This window comes from Melopsittacus undulatus, chromosome 2, assembly GCF_012275295.1.
Source record: "Melopsittacus undulatus isolate bMelUnd1 chromosome 2, bMelUnd1.mat.Z, whole genome shotgun sequence".
NCBI lineage: Eukaryota > Metazoa > Chordata > Aves > Psittaciformes > Psittaculidae > Melopsittacus > Melopsittacus undulatus.
The window spans coordinates 102,927,055-102,940,439 of NC_047528.1; the positions used below are offsets into that span (position 1 = coordinate 102,927,055).

General features: G+C 40.6%; 1 protein-coding gene across 5 annotated transcripts in view; it reads right to left on the reverse strand.

Annotated features, from left to right (window-relative positions):
* Positions 1 to 13,385, reverse strand: part of ABI3BP (ABI family member 3 binding protein) — a 158,023-nt gene that overhangs the window by 11,650 nt on the left and 132,988 nt on the right. For all 5 annotated transcript variants that reach the window (XM_031051267.2, XM_031051266.2, XM_031051265.2 and 2 more), the window contains one exon: positions 12,816 to 12,927. In XM_031051267.2, the coding sequence (XP_030907127.1) occupies positions 12,816 to 12,927 (112 nt within the window). The remainder of the gene's footprint in view (positions 1 to 12,815; positions 12,928 to 13,385) is intronic.

Consider the following 13,385-nt stretch of genomic DNA (forward strand, 5'->3'; position numbering starts at 1 on the left):
TCCAGCATTGTAATGTATTGTTGAAACTGTTTCCAAACAGCAATTTTCTAAAGAAAAAAAACATACCACTCTCTGCACATGGTTGGAAATTTGTAAACTCCATTTGCAAGTCCCTGCAAGAGACAGAATAATTCAATCCAAACTTTGGATTACCTCTCATTGCTTCTTGGCTCCTGCAAAATGTGAACAGCTAGCTAACTAACCTCAGTGGACTAATCATGCAGTACCAAGCAACTGTTTTCCATCTACAGTTCTTCTAAGACAATATTTAACTTTGAAATTGCTTACATAAGCAATTGCCTTTATTTCTAGAGTTTTCTTTTAAGGGAAATACTCACAAAATTTGGTATGCTGAACAGATGCTTTGTGGATAATTCATGGGTATTTCTAAATGAAAGATGGGCTTGTTTTGAGCTTTAAATAGTCTATTTGGAGTAATCTTACTATTTATTCAAACGTGCCACAAGACCACTTTGAGCAACTCAGATTACTGTGGAAGGGGGACATTAAATAAATAATAAGTTCTAGACACAAAATCTTCTTCATGATCAACTTGTTTAAACAAATACATGTTTTTAAAAATTGGATTTGAGCCATTAATATCCACATGCAGTACAGTAACTATTTTGGTCAAGCAGTATTCTCATCTGGTAGGAAAGGTTGTTATACAGAGCACTGTAGCAGGGCAGTTGGAGATTCCTCCTGAAGAATCACTGAAGCATAAATGAAGATTTGCTGATATGCTGGGTATTTTAAAGTAATAAAGAGGATACATGTTGGGCAGTGTACAAATTAATGCATGTCTAGAGATAAAAGACTCCGAAGAAGTTTTCCTGTTTCCCACACTTGGGAAAATAATCGAAATAAAGAACTCTACATACAGAGATTTCAGTTCTTGTAAACAAAATCACAGAAAAGGAAAGTAATAAAGAAATGTCCAAATTTTAGCTTCATGGTTTAGGGAAGCTTCTTATTAATAATTTTAAATATGAACTGTTTCAAACTAAAATTTATAAAATTTTATAGTTTCATGGTAGGTATTTTTACAGATGCCCAATTATCATGGGCCCCTTTCCTCTGCCAAATTCAATCCTGAAACAATAGCAGTGGCTACAACTGTACAAGAACAACAAAAAACCACTTTTGGAGATGAAGAGAAGTAACTAGTGGAGTGAAAACTGAAAGGGAGAGAAAGGAAAAGTCAGACTGGGGTCACGATTTGATAGAGTTTACAGATCTAACTGTAATTTTAAAGCCATGGTGTGGTTCTCTTCATATAAAAATATTTAAAGTCTCCCTTTTTGTGTGTCAGGTGAAATATCTGAAAAATAAAAATAAAATGCTAAAAAAGGGTACCTGCTTTCATATTATGCACGTCTATACAAACCACAAGGGAGGAGAAAAAATGCTTAGAGATTCATGAAAGTATGTAGGGCAAAGTTAATAAAAGGAAATAGGAAAGTTATATAATGATTATCCCATGTCTATCTCTTAGCTAGACTTATTCACGAGAACCTGGAGTCTATATTGTATCTTTACATATGTAGCCTATGATGACAAAAACTCTGCTACCCTCTAACACCTACAAGATTGCTATCTTACAAAGTTCAGAGACTAGGCTTCCCAAATCCTCCCAAACTGCATAAGACAATAAAAATCCTTGTGCAGATTAAATGGACTTGACTTCTGCTATTAGTGTGCAGAGCATATTTTTCCACCATAGGAAATCACTGTTCCACATGGAACTTTGGCAGACGCAGCTGCTCCTGCATTTTTCAAAGCATGCAAAAGGAGAAGACTGAAGATTGCAGAACTGAAAATAGGTGAAGAGAGATTTTCACCATAATAGGAGGACTGGAGCAGCTGAGTACAGTCCTGTGATTCCAGGTCACTGCTGGGGAGATGCTGGTGGTTAGATGACCATATCACACAGGGCTGTCTCAATGTATTGAGCTTCTCTGTTTCTGCATGTAGTATGTTTATATATGTTTGCACGGGCAGGAGAGCAGGATGGTGAGCACTGGCCCTATAACCATGGTCCGGTCTGGGAGCTCTGCCTTGGCTGCCCCGGTGGTGGCCAGCGTAGGCACCCAGACAGAGCCGGTAAGAGGGGAGGCTGCAGTGCAGAGCTCGGAGTGTAGAGAGTGCCTGCACTGGTCTGGTGAGGGAAAGGTGCAGAATGGGCAGGGCTGCACACGGTGCTCCGTGATGGAGGTCCTCCTGCAGCAGGGGCTGAGCTGCGGGATGCTGTCAGTAAGCTGCAACATGTCAGGGAAGCTGAGAGGAAGCAGGACTGCTCGCTCCAGGCTCAAACAGTTCACGGGCCTCAAGCTTCCCCTCTAACTCATGGAGGAAAGAAGGAGGCTGTTAATGCAGGAAGTTGGGAATTAGTAACAAAAAAAAAAAAAAACCCAACAAAAGGAGGAAGAGAGCAATTAAAAGCAAGGGGCTTCCTCCTAAATCTACTGTACCCACCCAGAACCGCTTTGCTGTCCTGCAGGGGGCTGATGAGGAAATGCACCAGAAACAGCCGGCTACTGCACTGGTACAGAAGATCTCTACTGGTGCCGCCAGGAAAAAGCGGCGGGTCATAGTAGTATTGGACTCTGCCCTGAAAGGGACAGAAGCGCTCATCTGTCGGCCTGACCCGGTTGCAATGAGGTGTGTTGCCTACCTGGGGCACGGATCAGGGATGTTGTGGAGAGGCTGCCTGCTCTAGTAAGTCCCACAGACTATTACCCGCTTCTAGTGATATATGTGGGTGCTAGGGAAATAGATAGTAGTAGCCTGAGGAGTATAAAGAAGGACTACAGAGCCCTAGGAGAGGTGGTTAGGGGTTCTGGAACTCAGATAGTCTTTTTGACAATTCTCCAAGACACAGGGGAGGACCTTCCAAAGGCTAGGAGGATTGGACAGGTTAATAAATGGTTAAAAGGGTGGAGTCATAGTCAAGGGTTTGGGTGTCTTGAACATGGGGCCCAAAGTTGTAGGCCAGGCCTACTGGGGGCTAGTGGAACTGCTCTGATAAAGGGAAGAGTGGCTTTGCTGGGAGGCTTGCCAGACTTGTCAAGGATGCTTTAAACTAGCTGTGTTGGGGGAGGGGAGCATCATTCCATCCCAACACACCCAGTCAGTTGCCAGCACCTATAATAAATGCTCACAGCAATGTAGTAATACTCTAGTCGCTCCAGCCACTGAGCTGGCTTTATTTGGAGCTCAGCTCAGATGCCTCTATACAAATGCCCGTAGTATGGGGAATAAAGAAGAGGAATTAGAGATGTGGGCACATCTATGGGGCTATGATATAATATGATATAGTAGGCATCACTGAAACATGGTGGGATGGCTCCTTTGACTGGAGTGTTGGAATGGAAGGTTACAGGCTTTTTAGAAAAGACAGGCCCGGTAGGAGGGGAGGGGGAGTTGCCCTTTATGTTAGGGATATGCTGGAGAGTATGGAACTCTGTCTGGGGACAGGGGATCAGTTAACAGAAAGTTTGTGGGTCAGGGTTAAGGGGAAATCAGTGATGGGACACATTACTGTGGGGATATGTTACAGACCGCCTGATCAAGAGGAACCTGTGGATGAAGAACTCTACAGGCAAATAGGAAAAGCCTCACACTCACAGGCCCTTGTTCTCATGGGGGACTTCAACCACCCTGACATCTGTTGGGGCAACGGTACAGCCTGGCACAAGCAATCCAGGAGGTTTCTCGATTGTGTGGAAGACAACTTCCTTCTGCAAGCAATAAAGGAGCCGACGAGGAGAGGTGCCCTGCTTGACCTCGTGCTCACCAACAGGGAAGGGCTCATTGGAAATGTGATGCTCCACGGAAGTCTTGGATACAGTGATCACGAGATGGTTGAATTCGAGGTCCTCAGGACAGTGAGAAGAGTGTGCAGCAAGCTCACTGCCCTGGACTTCAAGAGAGCAGACTTTGGCCTCTTCAGGAACCTGCTTAGCAAGGTTCCATGGGATATAGTCCTAGAGGGCAGGGGGGCCCAAGATTCTTGGTTAATATTCAAGGATCACCTGCTACAAGCTCAGGAGTGTTGCATCCCGACTAGATGGAAGTGCAGCAGGAGGGCCAGGAGACCTCCTTGGATGGATAAGGAGCTGCTGAGAAAAATTCACAGGAAAAAAGAGGCTTATAAAAGGTGGAAGCAAGGACAGGCGGCCTGGGAGGAATACAGGGGTGTTGTCTGGAAAGTTAGGAACTGGGTTAGGAAAGCTAAGGCCCAATTGAAGCTAAACTTGGTAAGGGATGTTAAAAATAATAGGAAGGGATTTTATAGGTATGTAGCGGCTAAAAAACAGACTAAGGACAATGTAGGCCCCCTCTGGAAGCTTTCGGGAGAACTGGATGCACAGGACTTGGAGAAGGCTGAGGTTCTGAATGACTTCTTTGCCTTGGTCTTCACTAGCAAAGGCTCTGGTTGAACCACTCAAGTCTTGAAAGGCGGACGCAGGGACTGTGAAAACCTAGACCTTGGGCCCACTGTACGAGAGGATCTGGTTCGAGACCATCTTAAGAACCTGAACGTTCACAAGTCCATGGGACCTGATGAAATCCATCCGTGGGTCCTAAAGGAGCTGGCGAATGAAGTTGCAAAGCCACTGTCCACCATACTTGAAAAATCATGGCAGTCAGGTGAAGTTTCTGATGACTGGAAAAAGTGAAATATAACCCCAATTTTCAAGAAGGCGAAAATGGATGACCCGGGGAATTACAGACCCATCAGTCTCACCTCTGTGCCTGGCAAAATCTTGGAGCAGATTCTCCTGGAAGGCATGCTAAGGCACATGAAAAACAACAAGGTGCTTGGTGACAGCCAGCATGGCTTCCCTAAGGGGGAATCCTGCCTGACCAATTTGGTGGCCTTCTATGATGGGTCTGTGGAACTGATGGACAGGGGTAGTGCAGCTGATGTCATCTACCTGGATTTGTGCAAAGCGTTTGACACTGTCACACAAGACATCCTTGTCTCTAAATTGGAGAGACTTCAGTTTGATAGGTGGACCACTCGGTGGAAAAAGAACTGGCTGAATGGCCACATGCAAAGAGTTGTGGTCAATGGCTCAATGTCCAGCTGGAGACCAGTAAGTAGTGGTGTCCCTCAGGGATCGGTGTTGGGACCGGTCTTGTTCAACATCTTTGTTGTGACATGGACAGTGGGATTGAGTGCGCCCTCAACAAGTTTGCCAATGACACCAAGCTGTGTGGTTCTGTTGATACGCTAGAGGAAAGGAATGCCATCCAGAGGGACCTTGACACACTTGTGAGGTGGGCTGATGCCAACCTCATGAAGTTTAACCATGACAAGTGCAAGGTCCTACACCTAGGTTGGAACAATCCCAGGCACAGCTACAGGTCGGGCAAAAAGGAAATTCAGTGCAGTCCTGCGGAAAAGGACTTAGGGGTGTTGGTCAATGAGAAAATGACCAGGAGCCAGCAGTGTGTGCTCACAGCCCAGAAAGCCAACCGTATTCTGGGTTGCATCAAAAAAAGCGTGACCAGCAGGTCAAAGGAGGTGATCCTGCCCCTCTACTCTGCTCTTGTGAGACCTCACTTGGGAGTATTGTGTGCATTTCTGGTGTCCTCAACATAAAAAGGACATGGTACTGTTAGAACAAGCCCAGAGGAGGGCCACGAGGATGATCAGGGGACTGGAGCACCTCCCATATGAAGACAGGCTGAGAAAGTTGGGGCTGCTCAGCCTGGAGAAGAGAAGGCTGCGTGGAGACCTCATAGCAGCCTTCCAGTATCTGAAGGGGGCCTACAGGGATGCTGGAGAGGGACTATTCATTAGGGATTGTAGTGATAGGACAAGGGGTAATGGGTTGAAACTTAAACAGCAGGGTTTTAGTCTGGATATAAGGAAGAAATTCTTTACTGTTAGGGTGGTGAGGTACTGGAATGGGTTGCCCAGGGAAGTTGTGAATGCTCCATCCCTGGCAGTGTTCAAGACCAGGTTGGATGAAGCCTTGGATGATATGGTTTAGTGTGAGGTATCCTGCCCATGACAGGGGGTTGGAACTAGATGGTCCTTTCCAACCCTAACTATTCTATGATTCTATGATTCTATATAGCAGCATGATCTGACATAGCAAATAAAACTAGGTTTAAGAAACGGGAGGGAGGGAGTGGAGGAGGGAGTACTGGGCTTGTTTGAGGAGTCCTTCTCCTAATCAAGTTGGAAGAAGGGCCAGGAGAAACAAGAAATGCTTACCCATGATCTTCTCATCGACAGCAATTTAGTACAAAAGCCTGTTACTACTGTAATAATTAGTACAAAAAACTCCAGGATTTTTTTTGTCACTTTGCATTTTTCTGCATTGCAACTTTCACTGTAGTGCCCACCTCTTAACTGTTAACAAAAGCTAAGCTCTTTGCATCAGTAGGTTTTTTTTAACTTGTATGTGATTAGCACAGTTTAGATGCTAACTGCAATACAAACCGATACTATATAATGGTAATAACAGCATGAGCTGTTATTGTGAATTATTTATTCCTATGGTATGAATTATTGTGTATAAGTGCACAAAAAATTTATTCAGTAGAGGGCTCAAGACTTACCTGGTATTTTGAGTAAATTATAGCAACATTCTCTTTTTTTGCTTTATACCTTTTGTAAGAAGTATAAAAAGAAAATTTTGAAGGACATCATCTACACACATTATAAAAGCAGTTTGGTACATGCATATGTCCTACACATTTCACATGTACTGCACAGTTCTGGTTGGTTGGATTGTTTGCTTTTATTTTCTGGAGGCCGTGGATTTTATTTTTCTTAAATATTTTTTATTATTTATGTTCCTTAACAGACCTCCTGGCTGGAAATATACTTTGCCTCGGGAAACAATATAACCCCAAAATCCAAGAGACCACCCAAAATTATTTTAAAAAGGAGAAAAGTAGTTTGGAATCACCAAATTGCTTAACCAGGCAAAGGGTCAGTATCTGAAGGGAGGTTTTACAAAGCTGTGCAATGCAAGAATCACAGCCCTTTTCTTCCTTATTGATACTTTTTTTCTATTAAAAAGCTACACCAGCAGGCTGTTGGGACACATCTTCTAACAGCTTACTGAACCTGGCACATCTCTGACTGCAGTCTTATTATTTTTCTTTACTACCTTACAATTACTGCCAACACAAACATGAATGAGAGCTGTTTTCAAAGCTATTCAGACACCTTTTTGAAAGCTTGTATAGAAATTAGTGCCGCAAATCTCCCTGGACGCTAGAGGTATGTGCTATGAACTGAACTGCCCTTAAACAAGCCACCAGAATGAAAGAGGAAATGTACACCTAATAAAAAAATGTATTTCAAGATAGGGCAGGGATACAGAAATAAAAACTACATATTTTGTCAGAAAAAACAGGAGAAATAACACAAAAAGTTAAAATGATACTATAGCAGACAACTAGAAGACTTAAAAAACCCCCAAAAATACAAATTTTCAGGAGTGAGAAAACTCCAAAACTAGTAAAAAAACCCCCAACTTAAAATTCCTTTGGAAATGTGAAAATAGAATTGGAAGCAAAAAAAATAACAACATCTGCATTTAATATTCTAGTCTAGGAAAGGTCCATGAAAAAAGTGCAGGACAGTGAAACTGATTTCGGTGAAGGAGAGGATGCAGATAAGCACCATTATTGCTACACAGGAGACAGAGTGAAGAAAATAAAACCCACAGGAAGCCCATTTCTATTTCAGGCTACTCAAGGTTTATTACAAACAAGCACTTAAAGGAGGGAAATACTGAAAATTGTGGATAATGACCTTACCTTGAATCACACATGGAAGGTCTTGCTTGACTATTATCACAGGAGAAATTACTGCAATACTTTCTTTTTAAGCGCAGTATAATGTAAAACTAAGAACATATAAAGAGCACAAAGTCCTGAGCATGCCAATGAAACCAGGAGTTCCACTGAGAGCAATGTGAGCAGCACTGTGAGGAAACTAAAAAAAAAAGAGACCTGTATGATGAATGAGATTAATTATTACAGGTCTCACTCCTCATATGACTGCTTGGAAGCGAGATTGTAATTGTTGTGACCAAAATGATCAGTCTTGTAGCTTTGACTATTTTCCAAGTGGAATAAATAGTATATATCCCCCCCAAACTGTGACAGAAACTCAATGTGGAGGATGAAAAATTGAATCGACAGATTAATTCATAGTGGTACATCCCTTTCTCCCATTTTGCTTTTGTAAGAAATCAATGGCATTTGTATTAACATACAAAAGCAACTTGGCTTGCATTAAAGAAAATGGGCAAAATAGAGATTTACAAGATCTGAAGCTACCCATAAAATACTGTGATACAATAATTTATGTTGGAAGGGACTTATGAAGGTCATCTGGTCCAGGCCCCTTTTCATGCTTATTTTAAAGCTACATTAGGTTGCTCAGGGTCAATCAACAAGCACAGTAGTTACAGACACTCACTGCTTGAATAACAGTAAAAACTGAGTACCTCAGTGCTTGGTTCAAACTAAGTACAAGAAAGAAGGATGAATGGAATTTAACTATTTCACTCATTTAAAAAGTAAAGGACTAATGGTAAAATGAAGATGGCAAAAACTGCAGAAAAACTGGTGTGTGTTTAAGTGTGATATTGCAAAGAGGGCTGAGTGAAATGTGACCTGGATCCACCCTAAAATTCTTAGAAATAATGTAAAGGTAACAAAAGCTAACTACATCACAAAGTTGTGATACATACATACATACAACAGCTGTGAATATGTGATTATTAGATCACAGCAGTGTGTCTGTAACAGAAATGCTTAAGCAGAAGATGTTCATAAAACAAGAAAATGTTTGCCTTGTCAGGCACCAGTTATATCCAATATATATCCATTCTATAAGGAAAAATCCTTTAATAAATGTGATATTGTCAACTGTCAGGCATGCCTTACTATGAGAGAATGACATGGATACAGCATGACTTTTCTTGGGAAAAAAAATCATAGGGATGTTAGCACTCCAACAAAATCAAGTTGTACTGGAGCCTTTAGAACCTTAAAAAAACAAAAACAACCCCCCCCAAAACCCAACAACAGCAACATAAAAAAAAACCAACAAGAATTAAAGCAGTTTTGTTGCAAAGCAGCTGACTGTGCCCCACTTTTAAAGGGTGTATGTCCTTACAGACAGATTTTCAGATCACTACATTGTTCTCACACTCTCGACATCTTGCAGTCAAGTCACCAAGAACTTGATGCTAGCATATATATTGTAAGACAATCAAGATATATGACCAACTGCGTTAATATATATAACCTTATTAATTTAAAAGTAATCCTCACAACTTGTAGGCCTATGAAAGTCCATTTTCGTTTCCATTTTAGCATGGTATGTGTCTGTTAAAACCAAATACTTGATAACTGTACTGAATGTCAGAACTCCTTTTCTTTTTCAGCCAGTGCATTTTTAATGTATCTAGTCACCTTTCAGTCAGCTAAATTGACACACAGAATACTACATGATAATCCTCTGATTCAGAGGAGTTTGTATTCATTTAACATTTATGTTAGTACTTACGGGCAGCTGCAGTTATACATGCAATTTTTCATGAGAGACTGTAAGAGACTCTCATTGCTGCCTCCCTAACACTGTCCAAATTTCTTAAATAGAAATCTGAGTCTGGCTATTAGCTACTAATCTAATCTTTCAAAGCTGCCTTGTCAAATACCAGCTCAAAGGAATATGAAGGTCTGGGTTACTGCAGAGCTTCCCGGAGGTGTAGTAGTATGACCAATTTGAAAGAAGAATGTAAAAAGAAAAGCAAGCAAACAGCATGATCTAGCAGGCACAGATGCACCATTTTCCCCTGCTGCTCCTTCTGCTCTCTTCACATTGAGGAGTTGTTTGTCTTGCTTCCCTCTTGCTGGATGTGGGTAATTAACTCCTTAGCTTTTGGGCAAGGCTAACATATCCTACTTGATTTACCTCAACAGGATGATAGACCTTGGGCAACCTGACTGCAGACTGTCTTTGTCATATACTGCTTCTCAGGAGCATACATCCAGAATTACAGACTTGAACTATCTTGCTGCTATAGGATCTTTCTGGTTTGAATTTACTCGTGGAGCCTGAGATACCACATTTACAAACATTTTTATTCATTTTGAAAAGTCTCTGCTTAGGTCTGTCTGTTTTAGATCCATCCTGAACTGTCTTCAGTTCTGGATGCACTGAACCTTCAGAGCAGCCTCACTGATGGCTTCAGGGAAGCTGGAAAAAATAGACTCAAATTCAGCTTGTTAGCTTCTCCAAAGTGCTTGAAGGCCAAGAAGCTCTTCCACAGTTAATCCACCTTCTGCTATTGAGCAGCTCTCTTTCCATATACTTGCCGGTAGTTTTGCAAATGTTGATCATTTTCTGAAAGGGATTTATATTCTCTTCTAAGTTTCTTTTCCAGCTCCACCTCTTCTACAGCTCTTTCCTTTAAGGCTAGTTATGGAAAAGTCTGCTTCCCAGTCTTAATCTCCTACTTGATGAATCTGTAGACATTTCAGGGACCCAATTAATTACCAAGCTGTGTTTTATTGTCTCTTTCACTCCTATTTTCAGTCAGCTTTGTCCACAGGTCAAATTTCTTCATCTATTGAGGAATTGGCTCCTGTCAGACAGGAGATTTTGTTATACCATTCCTTGCAACACTGATACTGTTTACGTGATGCCAGCTGTCTTCATAACTTTCTTATTTTACACTAATTTAGTGTGCCAACAAACCTGGATTCAAATGGTAACAGCAACCTTCTCTTGTGCTGCTGCCAAAGCCTTCAAGGTGTCCTCAAAATTAGGAAACATACATTTTGAAACAGGAGTTTAATTGAATAGAGCCACTATGAGAAGGATTTTACGTCCTTTAAATCCTGTGAGATTCAAAGGACATGCACCACTGAAATTTCTGTCAAAGGTTTACAATTTCGGGAATAGTCTGAATCCAGACAGACTTTCACTGTCTTTCCCTTTTGAGGCTGGGGAGGAGAGGAATAATAGCTTTTACATCATAAGTCAGTCTCCACCAGTCAGTAGTGATCTCATGTCTAGCTTCCAAAATCCTTGCTGCAAAAGACAGCTTTTCTCCACAGTTTCCACTGTCTTTTGTCTTGTTTTGCTTACCAAAACCCAACTGTTCTCTCATGTGATTGATGGAATTGTTACTAATTAAAGTTAAAAACCATCTCACCTGCTTTTTCCTTCCTTATGACTCTTCCAATAGTTCTAGCTAGGTCTGCCTAACTTCATCTTGCTTCCTTTCTGAACAAATAGTAATCTAAATATACTTTTCTCTCAATATCAAGACTTTTTCTTTGCTTTCATGTTTTTTCTACATTTAACCAAATTCATCCCATTTCTGTTACCATATGTGACACAGAGTTTGAGTGTGTAATGGAAGAGAATCTCACTAATAACACACAGTTCTTATCAAGGATGCAACTGTATTACTTTAAAGCATTATTCAGAACTAAAATGAAAACACAAACAGTGCAGCCTGGCAGGCTTAGCAGCACCTACAGCATTTTGTGTTCACTAAGCTTTCTCAGCTGATTAAGGAAACTGATGCTTGGTCTCCTATTGTATTGCCAGTATATCCTAGTTGCCTCTTAATAAGACAGAACAACCTAGCTTCAGTTCACCATTTCACAAGACACATGCCTTTAAGAAGCAAAACAGATATTCTTGATGCAATACACAGAAATGCTAGCCCTTCTTACGAGTTTTGGAGTCTGTCAAATAAGTTCTTTTGGGGTAACACAGTTTCCTTTAGCCTTTCTTTTCCAGTTCTCTTCATTTCCCCTCCACCTTCTGCAACTATTCCTCATTCCTCAAGTACATGAGCTAAGAAACAACACCCCAGATTAAACCACACACTGCCTAAAAATAGAGATTCAAGTTGGGTTATATGCAGAATTTTGTGCTGTGTTTAAACTGTTACCAATTTAAGGGCAGTAACAGAAAAGGGCAATTTATCTGAAACAGAAAAATCCATCACGAAAGCCAAATGGATGATTTTACAGGATGAAAAATGTGTCATTCATTAGCTTTCTGATGCAATCAATAAGCAACACAAAGAACAAGTGGTTTCTCCCATCTCTGAATTTTACCACAAAACCAGAAGAATAATTTTTTAAGAGAAAGTTTTTTTTAAAGAATTGTAATATTTATTTGGACTGTATGAAATGCACACCATCAACTGGAATTCACTGATCCATTTTTAACTTTCCAGATGTTTTGAGACACTGAAAGAAAACTACAAACACAGCACAAATGCATCTTTCATTTTCATGTGCCATGCATAGTCAAACTTTGTACAGTGCTCAACTTGCATTGCAGTATTTGGATGAACATCTCTAAATAAGCAAGCAGAACAAGCCAGTTGTGCAAAGTATACTTAAACCCTGGAAAGAGACAACTGTGCATATAAATCTTTATCTCACATATGAGGTTAATATTTCTTGTGTTCACCTTGTTTCTTTATCTGCCAAATTCAAGAGCTATGTTGATAAAAAGCAGTACATTTTCTTACATTGGACTGTTAATCCAATGTCTTTCTGATGGAACAGGTCACTTCTGCAGTTTGTCCAGGCCATACTCTTGGAAATTTCCTAAAGATTCCTCAAATGCGTATTATCTGTTAATTTACAAGAAAGCAAACCAAAGCATACTTTTTTCCTATCAGAACAGGAGCAAACCCAATTTGGTCTTATATATATATGGATTTTCAATTGAATTGGCAGACAGCTTACAGTCACAAGTACTTGGATTAACTTAGAAAATTATTTTATTTAATTACCTTGTGTCAGGTTTTAGGTTTTCCACAGTAGAATGAGTTTGATTTGTAGTGATAATCGATTTCTCCTTTTCACCATCAGTTGCTCCATTTTCAGTTGACACAACCTCATACTCTGAAAAAATACAGTACAGAAAAATGTGCTTAAATAACAGCTTACTTGAGCTTTTTCATTGTTCTCTCTTTTCTCATCTGATTTCCACTCCTACTTCTAATAGGCTGTAAGGACAACTTGGGTGAATCAGTCTGGACATTACTGTGATAAAATTGTTAGGAAGAAGAGATTCAGTTCCACATTTCCAATTGCCTAGCCCCTCATACTTCCTTAAAATTCAGTTATGGGATGGAAGGTATTCTACCTCTCACCTACGCCCAAAGGTACCGTAGTGACAAAATTCCAAACACAAATAAGTATTCTGCAGTTTGAATAAAAAAGTTTCAAAAATTAGAGTTTCTAAATGCTTAAAACTTGATTAAGACCTAATCAAGACCTAATATTCTTAAGATTTCCAAAGGAAACTGCCCAAATAACTTGGTTTGTGCACTTAGGGAATCTGCCATCTTAGAATGAAA